The sequence below is a fragment of the Dasypus novemcinctus genome, unplaced genomic scaffold (assembly GCF_030445035.2).
Source record: "Dasypus novemcinctus isolate mDasNov1 unplaced genomic scaffold, mDasNov1.1.hap2 scaffold_124, whole genome shotgun sequence".
In the NCBI taxonomy this organism is placed as follows: Eukaryota; Metazoa; Chordata; class Mammalia; order Cingulata; family Dasypodidae; genus Dasypus; species Dasypus novemcinctus.
Genome location: NW_026688150.1, coordinates 1,433,290 through 1,457,708, shown reverse-complemented (window position 1 = coordinate 1,457,708; position 24,419 = coordinate 1,433,290). Strand labels below are relative to the sequence as shown.

The following is a 24,419-nucleotide window of genomic DNA, read 5'->3' as shown; positions in this document are numbered from 1 at the left end:
AGGCAAGGAGGGTCTTAGGCTTGGAGGCAGCAGCTCCAATTCCAACCTGCCACCATCTCCTCTGGATACAGTCAGTCTCCAAGCGCCCCCTACTGACTCACAGGGAGGTCTGAACAGAGGAGACAGCAAAGTTTTATTCCCTTAAATCTGCCAAGGTAGATGGGTGGGGTCAGGGATGGGTCTAAGGCCCTGTGGCCGTGAATCCAGGTGAGGCTGTGTTCAGCGGCTCCACCCGCAGCCAAAGTCCACCCTCCGCGCGCAGGATCAGCTCTGGCTTCCTCCGGGGCTCTGTCTTGTCCAGCAGGATGCGGAATCGCAGCAGCGTAAGCGCCAGGACCACCTTCATCTCGGACATGGCGAATGTCTGCCCAATGCAGTTCCTGTGGGCCGGATTGGGATTTGGACAGTGCACAGGACTCCCATTTGGGCCCCCATCCCTCCTGGACCTTGTCTACTACTCCAACCTTCTCCCTCATCAGCCTGAGGGTTAGAGAGGAGGTGATAACCATGCATAGGACCCTCATGTGGACTTCCATGTCCCCTGAGCTTGACCCGGACTCCAACCCCCAATTCAGACCAACAGATGTGCAGGAGGGGCCTCTGAGCACTCCTGGGAGGCCTCCTTGAACCTCACCCAGCTTCTCTAGGTCCTTGTCCATCCTCCAAGGGATGGGAAGAGGGGTGCTGGAACTCTGGCCCCCTGAACCTCCTCTTCCCCCACAATCAGGTCTAGAAGCAGTCCTAGGCCCAGGTCACCCTTCACCCCTTCCCCACCTCAGATGCCCGGTGGTCTCACCTGGGCCCCGAAGAGAAGGGCATAAAAGCCAGAGGTGACCTCTTCTGGGTGTTTTCTGGGTTGAAGCGGGAGGGGTCATAGACCTGTGGTGGATGAGGCAGGACAGCTAAGGTTATTCTCCCAGAACAGGATGCTTTTGAGAAGCAGAAGTGTGTGTGGTGGAAGAGGTGGGTCTGGTTTCCCAAGGCAGGACCCTGGATCATCCCCCAGGTCCCTGGATGTTAAATCACTGGGGAAGGGGCAGCACCTCAGGGTTTGGCCAGACCGTCGGGTTGTGATGTGTCCCGAAAATGCTGATGACGCAGATTACACCTGTGAGAGGGAGGGAATAGTCAGGACAAGGGCCCCCAATGCCTAAGAGAACCACCTCCCTGCCCAGGAGTCTGCGTCCTGCCGTTGTGGACACCTTTGGGGATGACCCGGCCATCCGGGAGCGCGATGTCCTGGGTACAGCAGCGGGAGATGGTGGTGACTGGAGGATGCAGCCGCAGACTCTCCTTGATGCACATGGTCAGGAAGGGCAAATGGGCCAGATCGTCCCTGTTGAGATCCCCCCACAATTGACCAGGGAGCCAAGACAGACTCCCCCAGCTCCATCTGCCCCATCAGGCCCTTCCCTTGCCTCTCTCTGACTCTCACTCTCTACAACAAAACAAATCCCTGAAAGAGCAAAGATTTGAGCATCAGAAAAGTAATGTCAGAAACACACCAGAGAAAATTCAGCCAGCTAATTTTAGAAATCATCTGAGCAAAACCAATACCCAGGAACCATTATGAAAATGTCAAAAATTTGCATGAAAATAATATATTCTCCATGAATAAGAAAATAAGATGAATGAGTAAAAGAGTAAGTACACTAAATGTTTTACTTTTATTTCACATTTATTAGAGATACTAGCTACTGCAATTAGACAAGGAAAAATGAGGAGTATAGTAATTTGAAATGTGGGAAGAAATGTAACATGGTTGGCTGACAGTTTCTTCATTATTGTAATACACAAAAGAATCCACTGGAAAATTTTCATAAATACTGAGAATTCAGTAAAGGGATGAATTTTCACCCTCTTCTTTTTGTGTGGCTCTTTAACATTTTAGTAGTTGATAAAGTTGAATGGCTCACATATTGAAAACTCTAAAATAACACTCCTATGACCCACCAAAACCCCTTTCCCTCCCCATACATTGTTGAAAATACTAATTCTTTATATATTGCTCCAGCATTACTCTTCTGCATTAAAAAAATATATATAGTAGCATACTATATACACACTACTCTGTTTCTCTTTCATCTAAGCATACTAATCTCTGCTTGTACATCTCCTGAGACTTGTGTCAAAATAGAAACTCCACTATTTCCCCATGGTTTCTTCTAGAGCTTTTAATAATTCTTTTTTAAAAAAATACAGTCTCCTAGTTTGGTTACCATTAAAAAAAATAAATATAAGTCATTGCTTCATATCGATATTATCTTGTTAGAAAATCTGAGAAGCAGATTATTTTTTTTCCTGATTTATCTCTAGTTGTCTCAAAAGCTTTTATTAAATGAGCCACATTTCCCACTGATATAAAATGCCAACTTTATTATTTTCTAAGTTAATGTACCACTGTATATATATTATTCATTTGCCTATACAAAAACAACCAGTTAGAAAACATAATAAAAGATGCTCATCATAACAGTATTAAAAAAAACAGATTAAATATAACAAGAAATATGAAGGTTGTTCATTCCAAATGAGCATATAAATATTATCCTCTATTGGCATTATGCAAAATATCACTAGAATATGATATTTGCCGTAATAACGAGTATCTAAGGGTTAATTAAAATACATACTTAAGATCTCTAGGTAGAAATTTCTTCACTAAAATACATTAAAGTTATTTGAATAAATGGAGATCCGTTGCACACTCTAGGACAGGGTATACTAATAGCATGAGGTAATCATTCTTCCACAAGTCAATTGCTTATTCAATTCAATCCTGGTGAAAAGCTAGCTGAATTATTCTAGGAATTTGATAAACTTCCTCTAAATTTTCTGGAAGAATAAAAGGTCATAAGGAGCTAGGTCAATTTAAAACTAAAAAGTCAAAGAAGGAAACACACTCCACCGGATATGAAGACCTATTATAAAGGTTATTAAGAAGAAATAATAAGAAGAATGAGGAGGAGGAAAAGAAGGAAGAGAAGGAGGAGGAGGAGGAGGAGAAACACTGTTTTCCTGTGCAAGAGCAGGAAAATGGATCCATGAGTGAGAGTATAAAGCTCAGAGACAGGCACATAAATAGGTGGAAACTTAACATCAAGTAAAGGAAGAGCCAAAAAGTCTTTGCTTATGCATGAATTGTTTGGTAGAATGTATTCAAACAACTGATGATGTGGAAACAAATAGAAATAGACCCTCATCTACTCCATATACTACAGGTGGAGTAGATACCTATTAGGGAAAGGTAAAACTAAAGTTAAAAAAAGATAATGTTTTAGTTTTTGTGAATTATTATGTATTTTATTTCTTATGTTTAAACCTATCATTATTATTTAATTTTCCTATACTTGTATTTGGCTATATTCTTAGCTTCATTTTTGTAGAAGTTTTGGATCACAGAAGAGTTACAGCTATGGTAGGGGAAGATCACTGGTATGGGGCATCAGTGATGGGGGAGGCATGGGAGGACGTTCACCTGGGCATACATATAAGGTATATAAATATGTTCAAATGTTCATGGGGAATTGCCACATTGGGTGGAGATGCACACAACAACAGAAAGAATATTCAATTCCCATCCTGGGGAGCTCTGCCACATTCTCTAATTAACAGCATTAATTCCACAAGTACAGGGACAATGACTAGTGAAGAAGGATAGTACTTTGATGGGCCCTTGATATTGATGACTATGCTTATAAGCCTTTACTCTTGAAGTACAACATAGCCTAGTGTGGTAGGGTGTCTAAAACTTACCTCCTGGGAGCCTCCATGTTCTACAAATGTGGCCATTCTCTAAGACAAACAACATATAAATGCATTACCTTTCCCCAGCATGGGAAATGACCCCCAGGCACCAAGGGATTACTACCAAGCCGTGGCTGGTGATGCAACTGGAAAAAGCCCTTGAATAAAAGGTGGAAAAACGTAAAGACAAATGAGATTATATGGCTAAGAGGTTTAAAAGTGAGTGGGGAAGTCATCAGAGAGGTAATGCTTATGCACATCTCAGCAGGATCTTGTAGACATCTGAAGTAGATACTATCCCAAATATAGGGGCTCCTGAAGGCTCTGGAGACACTCAGGTCATACAGTCATGGTAGGTAGCTCTGGAGTATGGTGCCTTGGCAATGGGTTATCCTTCGCTGTTTGTGCCCCAAGTGTGAGAGAGTTGCACTCAGATGTGACTTCTCTACACAGGCATCTTCTATTTTGTTTGAATCTGCAGTTGGTGCTGGAGTTGGTAGGGATATGTTCAGGACTCTCGAATTTCTGGGCTGTTCATGTGCCAGCTGGGCCCTGAGATGCAGTGCAGTTGCAATACTTACTCTCCAGTTCATTGGACTCAGCCATGACAACTAACAAGGAGGTGAGGATGGGCAACTGCCATACCAAGAAAACAAGAGAGTCTACAACTGTAAGCTAGTGAGCCCCATCCATCAGCCATATGGGATAGAATTCCCTTCTCAATTAGAGGTGGAGTGAGCATCATCATCCCAGAATCCTCAGGATTGGGGAATAAAATATCTACTAGAGTAGACTTACTGGTATTATACTATAGACTTATTGTGGCTCTAGCAATGGAAGAAATTATATCATCGATGTGGAACAGTGGCCACTGGAGGTGCAGAAGTCAGGGAAAGGGAAAAAAGGTATAAAATGGGGGCATTTTCAGGACTTGGAATTGTCCTGAATGAAAATGCAATGACAGATACAGGACATTATATATCCTGCCATAATCTACAGAATTGAGTGGGAGAGAGAGTAAACTATAATGTAAAGAGTAATCTATGCTGTGTAGCAATGCTTCAAAATGTGTTCATCAACTACAATGAATGTACCATGTTAATGGAAGAAGTTATTACTGTGGGGAAAAGTGGGAGGAGTGGTGATTGGGTTAAATGCAAATCCCTTATTTTTTTATGTAACATTTAATGTAATCTAAGTCTCTTTTAAAAATAAATTTAAAAAGATTTTTAAAAAGTAGATAATGTGGGGACCATGAGGTTCAAGCAGTTGGATGCTCACCTCCACATGGGAGGTCTGGGTTTGGTTCCCCAAGCCTCCCAAACAAACGAACAAAAAAAACAGACAAAGAACAACAACAAAAAAAGAGCAAGCAGACAGGGAACCATCATGGGGGGGAAGGAAGGAAAAAGAAGATAATGTGGGACATCTTTGTGGCCTAGAGGTGGGAAACAAATATTAATATCCACAAAGTTCAAACTGCAAGACCAAAATAAAATGGATAAAAATGCATCAAAATTAAGGAAATAATGGATAATGCAATGATTATGTTAATAACATTATGTTAATAATAAATATTAATTAATATTTAATAAGCAGTCAGAAGAGACATTTGGAGAAGATATTTGCAGAATATCTTACATACTGAAGGAAATCTCTCAAATCAATAAGAGAAATAACAGGAAACCCAAGAAAAAAATAGGCAAAGTATATGAACTAAGAATTCATGGGAGCTCAAATAAAGAAACTTTTAAGCATATGAAATTATGCTCAAAGTTAGTAATTATCAGAGAAAAGAAACATAAAATTATGTCATATATACCATAACATAACTTATAAAATTGTGCAGAAGAGAGTTTAAAGTACAATAAAAACTATAAAATCTATGCTTAGTGGCAATGTTTCCAGATATATTAATAAAGTTTATCAAATATACCACACTAATGAAGGAAGTTGTTAATGAAGAAAAACATGGGAGGGGTTGGCAATGGGGCATATGGGAATCCCCTATATATTTATGTAATATTTATGGAATCTAAGTATCTTTTTAAAAAATTTAAGGAAGTACAGAAGATTTGAGGAGGCAGAAGAAAAGATTGGTGAGCTTGAAGACATGGTCTCTGAAAACAGACATACAAAAGAAAAGATGAAACAAAGAATGAAAAAAATTGAACAAGGTCACAGGGAACTAAATGACATCAAGAGAGGCATAAGCATATGTGTCCTGGGTGTCCCAGAAGGAGAAAAGAAGAGAAAAGGAGCAGAAGGAATATTTGAAAGAATAATGGTAGAAAATTTCCCAACCCTATTGAAGGACATAGATATCTGTGTCCAAGAAGCACATGGTACTCCCATTTGAATAAATCTGAATAGACCAGCTGCAAGATACATACATACTAACTAGAATGCCAAATGCCAGAGACAAAGAGATAATACTGAGAGCAGAAAGAGAAAAGCAATGTATAACCTATAAAAGATAATCAATACGTTTAAAGTGCTGATTTCTCACTAGAAACCATGGAGGCATGAAGACAGTGGTGTGATATATTTAAGATACTGCAAATGAAAAACTTCCAGCCAATAATCTTAAATCCAGCAGGTTTGTATTTCAGAAATGGGAGCAAGTTTAGAATATTCACAGATAATAGAAACTGAGAGAGTTTATAACAAAGAAACTGGCCTTGCAGTAAATACTAAAGTGTGTGCTACAGTCTGAAAAGAAAAGACAAGAGAGAGAGGCTTAGAAGAGAGTCTAGAAATGAAGACTATATCAGTAAAAGTAACTAAACTTCTCAAAAGAGTGGTGAAGCAAAATATGACAGATAAAACCAAAAGGTTATGATGCGTGAAAAAAGAACTGCATTTAGAGTAATAATATTGAATGTTAATGAATTAAACTCCCCAAAGAAAAGAAACAGACAGGTGGAATGGATAAGAAAATATGAGCCATCTATATGCTGTCTGCAAGAGTATCACCTTAGACCCAAGGATACCAACAGATTGAAAGTGAAAGTCTGGAAAAATTATTCCACACATGCACTAAATGAAAACAAAACAATAAAAAAATGGGGGAGGGTGGAATCGGATGTGGCTCAAGCAGTTGGGCCCCTGTTTACCAAATAGGAGGTCCAGGGTTCGAGGCCCAGGGCCTCTTGGTGAAAGCAAGCTAGCCCTCATGGTGAGCTGGCTGACACAGAAAGCCAGCCCACATGGGAGTGCCCTCCCATGTAGGATTACCATCCCACACAGAGTGCTGGTTGATGCTGAGAGCTAGCGCAGTAAGATGACACAACCAGAGACACAGAGGAGAGAAAATATGAAGACATAGCAGAACAGGGAGTTGAGGTAGTATAAGAGAGTGATCACCTCTCTCCCACCCCGGAAGTTCCCAGGATCAGTTCTCAGACTCGCCTAATGAGAATACAAGCAGACACAGAAGAACGCACAGTGAATAGACACACAGAGCAGACAATGGCAAGAACCAGATATAAAAGGCATTCAAACTGGAAAGGAATAAGTCGAAATTTCATTATTTGCAGATGACATGATCCTAAACATAGAAAACCCTGAGAGGTTTACAACGAATCTTCTAGAACTCATAAATGAGTTTAGTAAAGTCGCAGGTAATAAGATCAATGCACAGAAATCAGTAGCATTTCTGTACACTGATAATGGTATCGTAAATACCATTTACAATAGTCAATAAAAAAATCAAATACCTAGGAATAAATTTACCTAAAATGTAAAGAACGTATACACAGAGAACAACACAACACTGTTCAAGGAAATCAAAGAAGACCTAAATAAATGGAAGAATATTCCTTGTTCATGGATAGGAAGACTAAATATTATTAAGATGTCTATTCTTCCAAAACTGATCTACACATTCAATGCAATCCCAATAAAAATCAACACAGCCTTCTTTAAGGAACTAGAAAAACTAGCTATGAAATTTATTTGGAAAGGAAAGAGGCCACGAATAGCCAAAGACAGATTGAAAAAGAAAAATGAAATTGGAGGAATCACACTACCTGACTTCAAAACATACTACAAAGCTACAGTCATGAAAACAGCATGGTATTGGCATAAGGAGAGACACACAGACCAATGGAACCGAATTGAGAGTTCTGATATAGATCCTCATATATATAGTCATATAATATTCGATAAAGCCACCAAACCCTCTCAACTGGGAGAGAATGGCCTATTCAACAAATGGTGCCTGGAGAACTGGATAGCCATATGTAGAAGAATGAAAGAGGATTACCATCTCACACCTTATACAAAAATCAACTCAAGAAGGATCAAAGACCTAAATATAAGAGCCAAGACCATAAAGAGTTTGGAAAGCTATGTAGGGAAGCATATACAAGTCCTTGTAATAGGAAATGGATTCATGAACTTCACACCAAAAGCACGAGCAGCAAAAGAACAAATAGATAAATGGGACTTCCTCAAAATCAAAGCCTTCTGCACCTCAAAGGAGTTTGTCAAGAAATTGAAAAGAGAGCCAACACAATGGGAGATAATATTTGGTAACCATATATCTTATAGGAGACTTATGACGTGCATATATAAAGAACTCCTATATCTTGAAAATAAAAAGATAAACAACCCATTTAAAAAATGGGAAAAAGATTCAAAAGACACTTCTCCAAAGAAGAAATACAAATGGTTAAAAAACACATGAAAAAATGCTCCAAATCTCTAGGTATCAGGGAAATGCAAATCAAAACTACAATGAGATACCATCTTACTCCCATAAGATTGGCAGCTATGAAAAAACAGAAGACTACAAATGCTGGAGACAATGTGGAGGAACGGGAACACTCATCCACTGCTGGTGGGAATGCAGAAGGAGCCAGCCATTCTGGAGGACAGTTTAGCAGTTTCTCAAAAAACTAGTCATAGATTTGTCATATGACCCAGCAATACCACTGCTGGGTATATACCCAGTAGAACTGAAAACAAGGACACAAACTGATATACGCACACCAATGTTCACAGAAGCATTGTTCACTATTGCCAAAAGTTGGAATCAACCCAAATGCCCATCAACAGATGAGTGGATAATTAACATGTGGTATATACATACAGTGGAATACTACTCGGCTTTAATAATGAATGCACTACAACCACATGTGATAACATGAATGAATCTTGAGAACCTTATGTTGAGTGAAGCAACCCAGACATTGAAGGACAAATACTACATGACCTCAATGATATGAAATAAGTAAACCAAGCTGCCTCATAGAGCTAGAGACTGGATGATAGACTTACAGAAATTTGGGGGCTAGAGGAAGGATGTAAGCTGACACCTACATGGGTGAAATCTATGATAAGCTGGAGGTAAGTATGTGTACAAGGAAGGGATAAAATGGGGGCATAGGGTTACCTTGGGTGGGGCTTTGTGGTCTTGAGGGGGGCTAGGGATGGGAGGATGGGTAATATTGCCCATGAAATTGGGGGGAGGGTGGGGTAACATACGAACATAGATTGTCAGGTATTTGGTTGAGAGTATAATGCTGAGAAAACTTTTTCAAAAATATAATAAGGAAGGTTACCAGTTTAAGATGCTTAAAGGGGATAATCTGATGCAGGACAGGCTCCTAGGGAATATGTGAATGCTCATTTTGCCAGAGTGGGTTATATCATTGGATAGAGACCCATATAATGAGAGTGAAGGTATATACCTACATCCTGGGGAGGACTGATGTTCTCAGATAGAGGAAATTGTATCTCTCCAGAGACATGGTGGCTCCCAGTGAATTAGGGCAGTTGAGCATGTCAAGCCCTCAACACTGTTGCAAGTATGTCTGAACATGGCCCTTCAAGCAATGAAGATTGACTGTCACTGTGGGCCCTAAGGGGAGGGAGAAAGAAGTATTGAATAGATGGAACCGACGTAGCTGTGAGGGCAATAGAAGTGTTCCACAAGAGTGCGCAAGGATGGATATAAAACATGTAAAATTACACCGGAAATATATAGGGGCCGATAGGCTAAAATGTAAATCATAATGTAAAACATAAGATAACTAAAAATTTAGAAAATCGTATAGTCTAAAATGTAAACTGCAATGTAAACACAAATGTTATCTTGTTTGAAAGCTATTGTCTCAATATCTGTACATCACTTTCAGTAAACATAGTATGAATATGTAAAAAAACTATTGCTGTCGAAGGGAAAAGGCTTTATGTTGGATATGTGGGAGTACTGCATATTGTATATATGAACTAGTACAATCTAAAACTCTTGTGAAGATAAGCGTAATAATTAGAAAAAAGAAAAGAAAAAGATAGGACGTAGACACTGAGGAAAAGACGTAAATAGTTGCGTGGCCAATTTGCATACAGGGCAACACTTATTGCAGTGATGGAAGGCAAAACATCAAAACAAAGCTTTTGCATTTTTAAATTTTTTGATACCCCAATTAATTTTTACCTTAATTTTTCTAAATTAATATGTATTCTATATTTAACCTTTAAACTCATCATTGTATTGCATTTTACTTTAATGGAACCTGGCAATATATTTGGCTTCACTTTTGGAGAAGTTTTGGGTCACAGAGAGGTTCAACAATGGCAGCGGAGGAATACTGGTGTGGAGTGTTATTGACAGGGGACACATGGTTGGCAGGGAGTTCTCCAGGGCATATATCCAGGGTACATAAAAATGTTTGGATATTTTCATAGTGAATACAATTAAAAACAACAACTGAGGCAGTGCTGAGTTCCTAGCCAGGGGAGCTCTATCACATTCCCTAAAGGAACAGGAACAATCCCCCAAGTTAATGACAAAGACCAAAACAGAATGAAGGTCCAACAATGAGCCCTTGATAGTAATGACTATGCTGTGAGCCTGTGCACCTGAAATAAGAACAAGGCCTAGAACTGCAGGATGCCTAAGAGTTACCTCCTGAGAGCCTCCATGTTGCTCAAATGTGGCCAGTCTCAAAGCCAAACTCAGCACATAAATGCGTTGCCTTCCCCCAAGCGTGGGACATGACTCCTGGGGATGAGCCTCCCTGGTGCCGAGGGATTACTACCAAGTACCAGCTGATGATGTAACTAGAAAATAACCTTGAATAAAAGGGTCAACTCGGACCAGCAGAATATCTTAGTCTACATATAATACCAGGAGTTAAAAATGCTTTTTGACCTGAATAAAAGGGGGAAATGGAAAGGAGAAATGAGTTTATATGGCTACGAGTCTCCAAAAAGAGCCAGGAGGTTATCAGAGGGGTTGCCCTTATGCACACCTGAGCAGAGTCCCAGAGACAGATAAAGTAGATACAACTCCAGGTGTTGATTCTTATGAGGGGTACAGAGACCCACAGGTTCTATGGTCATGGCAGATGGAGTTCAGTGCCATGTCAGTTGGCCCTACTTTGCAGTTGGTGTTTCTGTGTGATTGAGCTGGACTGAGATGTGATCTTTGTTCACAACTATAATGTAAACCATTATCCATGTGGTGCAGCAGTGCTCAAAAATGTATTCACCAAATGCAATGAATGTTCCATGATGATGAAAGAGGTTGTTGATGTGGAAGGAATGGGGTGAGGGGGGTGGGGGGTATACGGGGACCTCATATTTTTTTAATGTAACATTAAAAAAATTAATAAGACAAAAAATTAAAAAAAGAAATAGAAAAAAAATAGAAAAAAATAAAGAAAACACAAAAACTGTAAAACTTAAAAAAAAAAGGCTTTGGTCACTCCTGGTTTACGCAATTGGCTGCATTCCCTCCCTCTTTTCCTCTATCTCACCCTCTCCCTCTCTCCTTGCCTTTGTCTCTTCAGCCTAAAGCACTGTTCCTGATTGTACTTAAATGGCTACTGATAATCATTCAAGGTCTTAGCTGCTATCTCTTCTCTGCCTCCACCACCATCCCGGGGTTTCATCAATTTCTTTCAGTGTTAGAACCGCCTATGTGAATTGGGAGTCCCTTGATATGGGAATGCTCTCCCACCGGGCTGGGAGCACCTAGAAGGCTGAAACCAAGTCTTGATCCTTCCTGGACCAGATTGAGGCTGTGAGCAGAGGTGAGTATAAGCAGAATGCAAGACAGATGGATGATGGAAGGGTTTGTCAGCAAGAGATGGAAACCTCTTACTTAGAGGACTACTAAGAATGCCTGGACTAGTCAATATGGTAGGGATTATGTAGCAGAAGATGAGCAAATATTCAGTAAAGTGAAGATCTTCAGAAAACTGTGGTCTCAGGGGAGAAAAGCAAGGGAGGAAAGGAGAAGCTCATTTACTGACCATGTCCTAACCAAATTCTGCCCTTACATATTGCTGCTAAATCTCCCAGATCCCTGGGGATTGAAGACTGGTCCCATGTTAGAGGAAGAAATTCAGTCGTGGAGAGAAGATATGACCCTTTTTGATAACTCAGCAAATTAATAGAGGGGTGATGATTCAAAAGCAGATCTTTCTCACCCCAAAGCTGGACCTTCTCCAGGACAGGTTGGGTACCGGGGCCTGTCACTAAGTTCTCCTCCTAGTTCCACTAATCAATAATGGAAGAATCAATAAAAACATCTTCATCTGTCCCCATCTGGAGAGCAGAGCCAACGAGAGGGACGAGGGAGAGGCCATGAGATCATGCACTCACCATTCAATCTCCTCTGACCCGCGGTCCCTCAGGAGCTCTTGCACCTCCTGCCGGCAGCGCTCCTGGTACTCTGGGTATTTTGCAAGGTTGTACAGGACCCAGGAGAGGCCACTAGCTGTAGTGTCATGGCCTGAGGGGTACAGTCAGGCAGTCTTGAGTCTCTGGGTTGATTCAAAACCAGAGGGCGGACAACTCCCTGACATGGAGCCTTCAAGGAGGATAGGAAAGCACAGTGCAGGATAGAGTGGTCCAGGGTCCACCCACCAAACCGTTGGGCTGGAGGGACCCCTGTTCCTACCATGATCCCGTGCTCAGACCCTCACCCTCAAACATGAAGGTGTCAGCCTCCGCTCGGATGTCCTCGTCTGACAGTTCTTTCCCATCTTCATCCTGGAGAAAATGCAAGAAGATTCCATTATCACTCCAGCTCTGAGAGCCTCCCACCCTAACCGAGACACTGTCTGAAGATGCTTCATCCATTCAGAAACTCAAGTACCCTGCACTCCTAGAACCTACCTTCTTCATTATTCCCACAGCCCCCACCCCAAATTCCACCTCACTGTGTCTTTGTCTCTTGTTTTGGCACTAATGGGAAGAATCAATGCTCCGTGAGTATTTTCATGTTTCTGCATAATGAGAGCTCTCTAAGAAACAAAATCCTGGCAATCTGGGTTATGAGATGATTCATTGGCAGCATGCCTTAGAATTTACAAATTGTGCCTTGCTCAAGAGACATTTGCTCACATTTTAAGATAATGAATCTCTCTTGTCCTCAAACACCTCACATGGCTCTCCAGTGCTCTCTGGTTTGAATCTGGGTTCTTTGATCTAACATTTGAAATCAAGATCCTGTCTGCCTCTCTTTTTGGTCTTTATTTTTTTAATATTACATTAAAAAAATATGAGGTCCCATATACCCTCCACCCCCTTCACCCTACTCCTCCCCCCATAACAACAACCTCCTCAATCATCATGAGACATTCATTGCATTTGGCGAATACATCTCTGAGCACCGCTGCACCTCATGGTCAATGGTCCACATCATAGCCCACACTCTCCCACAGGCCACACAGTGGGCCATTTTGATACCTGTCTGCCTGTTGAATTCAGATTGCAAGGGAGCCCACCTTTGCCAGCAGGAGTACATCGATGAAGTCCAAAGTTTTGGTTCTGGCCTTTGCCATGAGGAACTCGTCAGCAGCCTGATCAGGGAGGGTTCGGCGCCGCTCCTGGATGACAGCATTTGTGAAGTCGTGCACCAGGCGGCAGGCCTTGCGGAAGCGCCGCCCATCGGATGTGAGGTGGTACAGGAAGTCCGAGTACAGGAAGATCTGTTGGTTCCGTCTCGCCACGAGGGCACTGAGCTCCAAGATGGCGGTGATATATTTGCTGGGCTTCCTAGAGGAGGAGGACGTAAAGAAAAGCAACAATTTAACACCCATGAAGGGGAAGGAGCATCTCCTACCCAGAATCTGGGAGCTACCTCCTACCAGGATTGTGAGCATCCAGGAAAAGATTGCCTCAGAGGTACATGGTGGGGATCACCCAGATGTGTGCCTCTCCAAAACTTCTTCTATCCCTGCATCCACATCTCAGTGAGCTATCTCTCAATAATCATGTCGTCAGGGCAGAGTTTGAGGTACATGACTCTCTCCTCCTGCCCAATATCCATCCTGTCCCTTCTCCTTCTTCAACCTCTCAGTCCATCCCAGGCATCATCTTCTGTGGGTCCATAGGCTCGGCCTTTTTCTCTTCTCTTCATGTTCAATGTCAACACAACAGTCAAACATTAGACCTACAAAGAGTTGGATCTCCAAATCTCTGCTTGGGTTGCACTCCTCATCTGCTCATCTCCTTCCATAGCTTCTTAGAAACTGGAGGATTAATTCCTACACTGCTGCCTGGATTTTGAAAGCCCTTAAGATTTAGCCCCTGTCTACCTCTCCAACCCCATTTCCATGGTACCTTATTACTCTGCTCATCCTGGTCTCCTTGCCTTTACTCTAATATTTTCACTACCTGGAAGTCCCTCTGTTTCTCTCTCCCCTCCCTTGTCCTTCAGTGCTCTCCTGTGACCCTCCTCCTCCTCCTCCCCCTCCTCCCCCTCCTCCTCCTCCTCCAGGAAAACCCTTTTGACTGCCATATTCACTTCTCTCTCTCTCCCACCTACTCCCTTGCATGAATGCACCAAGTTCTCACTCCTGGCAGTGGCTGTTGAAGCTGAAGACGCATTTCTGAAGACTGTCCAGGGTCATGAGGCTAATGTGCTCAAACATGTCCAGACGAGCACTGCCCTCCAAGGCCAGCCGCTTCCACTTGTCCTGGCCAGAGAGAGGAGGAGAAATGAGGCTAGTCCTTATGTGCCCTGAGCCCACTCCCTGGCTTCACCTTTCAGGTTGGAATCTACTCAGAACGCAGCCTCCTGGTCCTTCACCCCAGGCACCCACTTTCAGGAACAATCTGGCTTAAGTGAGAGTGGAAGCTGTCACTGATAGGACATGAAATTTTCACGTATGGGAGTCAGGAGATGTGGTTTCAAGTTCCAACTCTGCCTTCTGTGCTTTTAAGTCCTAAATCAAGTCATTTTCCCCTGTGTAACAGCTCTTTCATAACAGTTGAGATGAACTTTTTCCATGTCAGATAAAGCAGATCATATACTAGTGAATGACTCTGGGCAGGCTCCTTAACTGCCCTGAGCCTTAGTTTAATAATTTTATTAGGGTGAAGAAAGATCATCTCTTGCACAAAGAATTGAGAAAATTAAATTAGACAGCATGTATCTTAGAATGGTTTTCTGACATATAGTAAGTACTTAATAAATATTATCTTCCATTATCTTCATCATCATCACCATAGTTGTGGACTGATTACAAAAATATCCCCTATGTTGGGAGATGCAGGCTTTCATGGGCCATATGAATCACTTTACATTCTTCCTAGAAATGGTAAGAATTCAAGGACCTGTCACTATTTACCTGGACCATTTCTCAGAGTTGTGTTTGCAGTGAGCAATCTTGAGGGATGAGGTAATGCCTTCCCTTGGACAAAAATCAGGCATGCTTCTCTTTCCTACGAAAGTTGTAGATTACCCTAAAATTAGTGTTCCTACCCTCTGATGCAATGGTCAGCAGGTGCAGACATCCAATACACCTATCTGTGTCATCCCTATGAGGCTTGGGTGGCTTGGGGAAAGAGTCAAAACCAACATGAAGCATACATTGTGCCTTGAATAGTAAACTTTGATTTTGACCCAAGAGTCTTGTGTTCTGGAAGAATTCTTGGAAGAGTCACAAACTAACTTATCAGATTATAAGTAGGGAAAATCACAGACAGTTCACATATTTTTTTCACCAATGCTTCTTCTTACCGTATATCCATTGTCTTTGCAATGTGACTCGACTGCAACTTCCCCACCTTGTGGTCCTAACTTCCCCACCTTGTGATCCTATCCTGGTCTTGTGGCTTTCTTTGTTTAAGCGAATGCAGTGAAAGTGATGAATAATTCTAAACCTAGGTTTCCAGAGGCTTTGCAAATTTATCTCAATACCTTTTAGCCAGGCCTCTGCCATGTGTGCAAGCCTGAGTTGCCTGTTGAATCATGAATAATCACAAGAAGAAAAGTGCAGTGCACCCAGCAGAGACCATTCTAGGTCATCCTGAGTGAACCAAGACCGAAGCATATGTGAAAGGCAAGTTGGACAATCAGACCTGCCTACCTGACCCACAGCTGATCACAGGTGCATGAATGAAGCCACCCACGTCCAGGAGAACCAGCCAACTCACCCATAGACTTCTCGCTATAATTAACTCTTACATTTTAAACCAAAGAGTTTTGAAGGAGTTACTCAGCAATAGCTACTATGTAGTATTCATCATTATCATTAACACTGTCTTGGGATTGCAAGGATTCTGGTAGGGAGCCTAGAAACCAACACCTTCTGATCACCTACTATGTGTGAGGGACATGTTTCCATTAAGTTTCTTGACCACACTTCAGGATGGAGATCATTATCCACATTTTGGAATAAGTAAACTGAGGCACAGAGAGAAATAACCATAGTCTCAAAGTCATGCAACAGAGCCAAGACTCCAGACCAGATGCATCTGAAGTCGTTCCCACTTAAAGCTAGTTCATCAGAGACTCCAGGCTCAAGGGACTCACGTGCATGATGTTCGTGCTCTCATTGAAAATCTTTGTATAGGGCTTCAGGATGTTGAAGTGGAAGGCAGGGGTCAGCATGCGACGGTGGCGGCTCCACTTGTTGCCATTACTCAGCAGGAGCCCATCCCCTAGAAGAGGCAGCCATGGGCATCAGGTGAGGGTACCCCTTGCCCTGACCCCCATGACTGACCAAATTCCTTTTGGCTGCAATTACTCACCTAGCCAGGGCTTCAGGAATGGGTAGAAGACCATGTCTTTGGGTGCAATGGTGGCTGGCACATGAGATGGGTCATCAGGAGCCATGCAAGGGATAAGAGGGGTCACAGGTGGGGGGTATGCCCTTACATCAAGTCCAGCACTGCAGGAGTGGGGCCATGCAGAGAGCAAGCAGACAGCAGAGGGAGGTGAGGGGAAACAGAACAGGCTGCAGTTGCAGAGTGTAGGAAAGGTAGAACCCACAGACAAGCTTCTGCATGCTTAGACACACTGACATGGATCAACATGCCACATTACACCATGACATGTCTGTTCCACAGTCCAATGTGTTCTGAAACACCTGAGCACAGCGAACACTCTACAAAAGGTTTCTTGTGGACATAGGACATCCCAGCCATCCCAGCATCAATTGACATCTCCAGATATAGACCTTGACATCTCACAGGGCCACAACATACATGGGATACACTAAAATATACACAGCATAACAAAACATTCTTTTACATGGCCTGGAGACCATCTGACATGACCTCATCTTGCCCCACAGTTGTGCCCCAGTCATAATATGCATATGGCCTTGTTCATGTCCCAAAATGGATGAGATGTGATCCAGGCATACCTTATACCTTCCTCAAACATGATTCAAATAAGGTCACAGACATTTCTCAGAGATCCTGGGAGCCAGACACATTTCAGCATTGACCTCAAACAAGACATAAATGTCACTCAGATGTGACAAGGCAGAGAAACAGATGATCCTAAACAGCATCTTTGCCAAGATCCAGACAGACATGGACATGGCCCAAATGTCTGTGGCCACAGCTGATCCCTGGACATGACAGACCATACATGTGTGCTCCCAGGTGTAAGCACACACTTGAAGTGATCAGGTGTGGTTACACAGCAGTTGTCACACAGACATGCCCAGATAAGAACAGAAAATCCTGGGGATCTGACACCTGATGGTTCAGGCGGGCAGGGGGCAGCAGCACCCCTGCATCACCCACCCAGTTGAAGGGAGCACAGAGACCATAGCCGTAGGAGGCTGAGGGCAGAGGGATGTCTGCATAGGGTGAAATGGACAGATTTGATGAAGGTGGGGTAGAAGGTGCAGATGACCATGTGACATGGCCCCACCCACCAGCAGCACACCTCTCCATAGGTGCTCACCAGACCCTGTTTATAGATTTCCAAGCTTCGAATCTGGGGAGAAACAAAGACCAATTCCACACCTTTCCAGGCTGCTGGAGAGAAGCACCTGAAGGCAGAGACCAAGACCTAAGCTCCGGGGAACAGCCAAGTGCTCACTCTCCACACCAGACCTCCTCATGGATCCCAGAGCCTGACACACAGCAATTCAGGGTCCCTCAAGTACAGGAGCAGAAAAAGCCTTTCTCCATTTTGGTCCCCAAATATCATCTTTACCTTGGTTCTCCTCTCATCTCCATTTTCCCAATAAGGAAATGGAAGTTGTGATGAAGTCACTTGTGCAGAATCTTTCAAATAACAAGTGGGGAGCCTTAGACCCAAGCAAAGCTATGTCTGAATTCACGACCTGCATTCTTAATATTCAAGTTGCTTTGTGCCCTTGATATTCAAGTTATTTTGTGCTTGAGAGGCCCAAGTCCAAGAGTGGGGAATCAGAATTGTGAGATTGACTCAGGAAATGGCCTTGTGACTCAGGCAGAACACTGAAAGTAAATCCAGGTCATTTGTGGGAATGGGGACTTGGCAGAGCTTTCCTATCAGAATTGAGCTTCTGGGATTTATTCTTTATGAGGAAAGAGCTGCCTTCAAAGTAAGACTGAGTCAGAGAAAAGTGGAACTAAGAGATGGAGACAAATTCCTAATAACATCATTTGAATTCTGCATCCAACTGTACTGGATGATAACTCTTCCTGGACTTTTCAGTTAATGTATATTGTTACTGGGGTTACTCCTCAGAAATGAGAGAGAATAGGGCCCTTCCAAGAGTCAACCACTACCACCACCCACAGCACTGCCCTGTCCCCAGTGTAAAATTCCTACTCATTGTTCCAGACCTTGTTCCAGCAACCTCTCCTCCAGGAAGCTTTCCATCTTGCCCAGCAGAAACCTGGCTCCTCCTCTGGGCTGGCCCAGCCCATTTCTCTGTCTCTCCATCCCCATTCCTGAACACGCAGTGTTGAGGGTCTCCCTATCTAGATCCATCTCCCCAACACTGGGGGTTCTTCCAGAACAGGGTTTTGGGTAGAGGTCTCTTGGGGCCACAGTGGTCCAGTGGGTCCACCGTGGAGCTGATGGTGAGATAAAGGTTGGTGAAATAGAAAGATGGCTGAGAGAAAAGAGGGGAAGAGGGACCCCTGCAGAGGACCTCAAAGCTTGAGATAAAGGAGCATAATACTGTTGAAGCCCCACAGCATCCATCACCACAAGCTCTGCATGGGTACCTGAGATGTTGGTGACACACCGGACGATATCAGGATGCCACATAATAACAATGGGGAGGAGGGGCCCCAACCAGCTCACAAAACCTTGGGGGTAGGTGGCCACCAGCTCTTCCAGTATGATCAAGCCCTGCTCTGTGGGTTTGACCTGAAAGCAATTGTGTGCAGTCACCTCCTAAGAGAAGGCACCTGCAGGTCCCCACCTCCCCATGCCCTGGCCCAGCCTCTTTCAGTGGTGCAATCACTGTAGGGATTCTGTAGTGATGGAGGGTCTCAAGTGTCCTTGAGGCCAGAAGGCCCTGGTGTCTCCAGATCCCAGGGGCATGACCCAGGGAGATGGAAAATACACCTTCTTTGCTCACTGAGAGGAAAAGCTTGGGACACAGTGGGTGGGGAAAGCCTGGTGTAGGAAGGCAGGGGAAAAGGGACTGTGGGGAGAGCCCACGGGGGGGGGGGTGCTTGTGAGAGAAGGCCATAGTGGAGACCCTGATGGTGGATCCCTGGGTGAAGAGCCCTTAGGGGGGGTTCTGTAGAGATTTGCCTTGGGGGCCGGCCGTGGGAAGGAATGTAGGGAGAAAGGCATGAGGGAGGGCATGCGGGGTGAGCTCATTGAAGAGGCCCTCCAGGGAGAACCTGTATGGAGGTCCCCATGGGGTTCCTCCCCCGGAGGAGGGTCTACAGATGGGGCACATTGAGCCTTAGAAGTCTCCCTCACCTAGGATGGTCATGAACTCTATCAGAATAGTACTCCCACCTGGAGCACCACCAGCCCACCAGGCTGGGTGCACTGTATCTCCATGTATTTTCTCCCTGAACCTACAGACATGCCTAACAAGGGGCCATTCACAAATAAACAATCTGAGGCTGTGTTCCCCGAAGGTGTGCGGCAGGGGCTGGTTCCAGACGAACTATCTTTCCTGGTCCCATGGAATATTCCATCGTACCTGATACCCAAGATCCTCTTAACAGGTAGACACAAGTCACTCTCCTTTCTGTACTCTGTTACCTGCTCCCCACGGATATTGGGGAGAAGATTCAATGTGCTAGGTGAAACTGGTCCATGAGAGGGAGTGACTAGGGTAAGGTCACACAGGAAGAGGGGTGGGAGGAGGGGAGGATGTAGATCGGCCTCCAAGGCCAAGGAGGGAGGAAGAATTGCAATAAATTTATGAGGCCTCAGGGAATTCCAAGATTCAGAATCTCAGGATATCTTCAGGAAGAGCTTGGGCTCCTCACCCCTGTCCTGAAGTTGGCTTGGGAAGCCCATTCCCAAGCTGTAGTTCTCCTTTGGACATTGGGGGAAGTGATCCACTGTGCACACACTAGAATTGGACTGAGGAAGGGAGCAGCCTGGTGCTCCTCCCTTTGCCTTGGAATACTCATGGAGGTGATGGTCAGCTGAACCTCTAGGATGTCAACATTTGTTGAGCACCTACTGTATGAGAGCTCTTAGGCTGAGCACTGTGGAGAGAGCACTTGCCCAACCCCCAGTCTAATGGGAGAGATAGATGATTAATGACAAATTATATAATTAACCATTTAAGTACAAGTGGGAGCAGGGCCAAGTCAGAGATCAAGACTGGGGAGGCAAGGACGGCATCTGAAAGGGGACATGGTCAAATTTTATCCAGGTTGGGAAATGGGACTCATTGGTAATTCTTGGGTGGGGGGGGCAAGGTGAGAAGAGGAAGGTGCCCAGGAGGGATGGGTGGGGAGACACACCCTCTCTAGCCCAGCTGTGCCCCCACGGCTCAGAGAACATTAGACTCTGCCCTGAGGTGCACTGAGAGCAGACCCTGGACTGTGCCATGGGGAAGGCTCCATGTTCAGGGTGGAGCCTGGGGGCAGGGAAGGACAAGGGCTCCACACAGCCTGCCCTGGAAACCCCCAGGGAAGACAGGGGGGGATTAATGTGGGGAAGACAGGCAGGAAAGTGATCCCAAGCAGGCTGGGGGGTAAGAATGAGAGAATGGCCTCAGGACATGGGGTCCACAGAGGAGGAGAGAGATGGACCTGCAGGGTAGGTGAGGAAAGAGGGGTTCCCCTTGGACTCCTTTCCATGTTTGTACCCTAGACTACATCCAGTTCCCCATTTCTCAGCACCCTAAGCCCCATTCCTGACCCCTTGGGAGTTCCAACCCTGCTTCTGGTTCACACTCACCAGACCCAGGTGGCCCCAGAACCAGTTCCTCCTCGGGGGCTGCTGGAAACGTCGCAGGCGGCGGCACTTGTCATAGAAGGTGTAAGACCACGCCAGGGCACGGGCCAGGAGCCAGGAGACCCCGATCAGCAGCAGGAACAGCCATAGGGAGTGGGCCATGGGACCAGGTCCCAGCCAGGACAGACTCAGGAGCTGCATCCTGGAGGGAAGCAGGCACAGAGGGTGAGCTCTGAGGGCAAGGAAAAGGGGTGGTGAGGGTGTGCTTGTAGGGAGAGAGGGGTGCACAAAGTAGAGGCAGAGGGCCAAGGAGGGGAGCAGCAGGACAAAGAATGGGGTTGAATAGAAAGGGGGAGAGATGGGATGAGGAATGGAAGCAAGGATGGGTAGAGAGATGGAGCCTGGGAGGGAGACAAGGAAAGGGGAATTTAGAGGGACTGGGATGGGAATTGGGGGGGGGGTAGGGATGGGAGATTGACAAGTAAGGGAGGAACAGAGCTGGCTGGAGTCCAGAAAGGCCCAATTGGGCTAGCAGGCAGAGGGAAGAGATTGGAGGGGCAGTTACCCAATAATCCCATTGTGCTGCACCAGCACCCTCACCCTCCCAACAGGGATATCCCAAACCTGTCACCCCAGGTTGGCACCTCCTGTCAGAAGAGGCTTGTCCAGGACAACCGTCTCCTGCCTCCTCATGAGATGACTTTGCCCCTAGTCCCTGAGCTAAGTTGGTCTGGGAGGGACAGGGCTAAGCTGGCCAATTCCCACTGGCCTGCCTGCCTCTTCCCCTGCCTGGCCTACTGCCCAAATTAGGGGGAGGGGCAAGGGGCTGAGGTTCAAGACTGGCTGAGGCTCTAGTTGAGAGTCACACAGTGTGGGCAGCACCTCCCACCATGGGTGGGGAACAGCTGGGTGTAGAGGGACAAAGGTCCCTGGGGCCCCAAATTTACAACTTGCCCTTTGCGCTTCAAAGGCAGGGTGTGGCAGGGAAAAGCAGGCATTAAAGGGCTAGGTGAGCATTGCTAGGCTAACTCCTTTACATGAAATGCCTCCCAGCCTGTGGGCCAGAGTCAAGCAGGAACTGGTGGGACAGCCTGGTAGGAGTTCAACATGAACTCAAGCCAGTCCACAAAGAAAGAATCCAGGGATCAGATTCTGGGCGTAAAAGACACAGGTAGGACAACTCCAAGTCCCAAAACTGCCACCACATCACATCTCTTCCTCCCACTCCCTACTCCCAGCAGCCACCATGGCCACTTTCTCCACACCAATGCCACATTTTCTTCGATTACTAATCACCACAGTTCATGAATAGAATATCAGTAAGTCCACTCTAATTCATACTCTATTCCTCCATCCTGTGGGCCTTGGAATGGCTGTGTTCATTCCAAATCTGTATCAAGAGGGGGCTTAGATTCCACATGGATGTTGGATGCAATCCTGCTTTCAGCTGTAGGCACTCATGGCTCCCTGGTGTGGTGGTTGACATTCTTCACCTCCATGTTAGCTGAGTGGGGTAAGTCCAATAAACCAGAGTGTAGGAGTTGCAAGTCTGTTGAGGCTCAGGGCCTGGCTATCACATGGACAGTCCAGAGATTCAGGTCCCCTAGGTGTACATCAAACCCCAGTATCAATTACAGTTCCAGTAAAAGTAACAGGAGAGACTGTGGACAAAGATCATATCTGAGGCCAGCTCCATCATACAGAAACACAAATTCCAAAGTAGGGCCAACTGACATGGCACTGAACTCCATCTGCCATGACCATAGAAACTGTGGGTCCCTGTAGCCCTCAGAAGAACCAATACTCAGGGTTGTATCTACTTTTATCTGTCTCTGGGACTCTGCTCAGGTGTGCATAAGGGCAACCCTCTGATAACCTCCCAGCTCTTTTTGGAGACTCATAGCCATATAAACTCATTTGTCCTTTCCATTTCCCCCTTTTATTCAGGTCAAAAAACATTTTTAACTCCTGGTATTATATGTAGACTGAGATATTCTGCTGGTCCGAGTTGATCCTTTTATTCAAGGACATTTTCTAGTTACATCATTAGCTGGTATTTGGCAGTAATCCCTCAGCACCAGGGAGGCTCATCCCCGGGAGTCATGCCCCATGCTGGGGGGAAGGCAACACTTTTACACACTGAGTTTGGCTTCAAGACTGGCCACATTTGCTTTCCAAGGTCTTTATGTTCTTTGTTCTTACATTTAGGTCTTTGATCCATGTTGAGTTGATTTTTGTATAAGGTATGAGTTGGTAATCCTCTTTCATTCTTTTCCATATAGATATCCAGTTCCCCTGGCACCATTTGTTGAAGAGGCCATCCTTTCCCATTTGGGAGGGTTTCGTGGCCTTGTCAAATACCATATGGCTGTATATATGAGGGTGTATATCAGAACACTCAATTTGGTTCCATTGGTCTGTGTGTCTATCCTTGTGCCAATACCATGCCATATTCACTACTGTAACTTTGTAGTATATATATATTTTTAATTATTTATTTATTTTTAAAACTTACATTCAGAAAATATGAGGTCCCATTCAACCCCACGGCCCCCACCCCCCACTGACCCCACAGCAACACTCTCTCCCATCATCGTGACACATCCATTGCACCTGGAAAGTACATCTCTGAGCATCACTGCACCCCATAGTCAATGGTCCACATCATAACCCACACTCTCCCACGTTCCATCCAGTGGGCCCTGGGGGGATCTACAATGTCCCGTAATTGTCCGTGAAGCACCACCCAGGACAACTCCACGTCCCGAAAACGCCTCCACATCTCATCTCTTCCTCCCATTCCCCAAACCCAGCAGCCACCATGGCTACCCTTCCCACACCCATTCCACATTTTCTCTGTGGACATTGGATTGATTGTGTCCATTGCACATCTATGTCAAGTGGGGGCTTAGATTCCACATGGATACTGGATGCACTCCTCCTGCTTTCAGTTGTAGACACTCTAGGCTCCATGGTGTGGTGGTTGACCTTCTTCAACTCCATGTTAGCTGAGTGGGTTAAGTCCAATAAATCAAAGTGTAGGAGCTGAAGTCTGTTGAGGCTCTGGGCCTGGGTGTCTTATTATCAGTCC

At 44.8% G+C, this 24,419-nt stretch overlaps 1 protein-coding gene across 2 annotated transcripts; it reads right to left on the bottom strand.

The window, feature by feature from the left end:
- Positions 1–116: 116 nt before the first annotated feature.
- Positions 117–22,118, bottom strand: LOC101421787 (cytochrome P450 4F2-like). 2 transcript variants are annotated; one of them, XM_071213601.1, is made up of 13 exons: positions 21,953–22,118; positions 21,332–21,530; positions 19,174–19,318; positions 16,747–16,800; positions 16,529–16,656; positions 14,566–14,687; positions 13,494–13,764; positions 12,690–12,756; positions 12,367–12,496; positions 1,203–1,336; positions 1,044–1,108; positions 797–879; positions 117–380 (listed from the first exon to the last, which is right to left on the bottom strand). In XM_071213601.1, exons 2-13 carry the CDS (start codon positions 21,527–21,529, stop codon positions 182–184), a joined length of 1,596 nt encoding a protein of 531 aa, XP_071069702.1. In that variant the 5' UTR covers position 21,530; positions 21,953–22,118; the 3' UTR covers positions 117–181. The 2 variants fall into 2 exon arrangements, with proteins under 2 accessions (XP_071069702.1, XP_058148528.1); XM_058292545.1 differs by having other exon boundaries at positions 21,973–22,118.
- Positions 22,119–24,419: the final 2,301 nt, after the last annotated feature.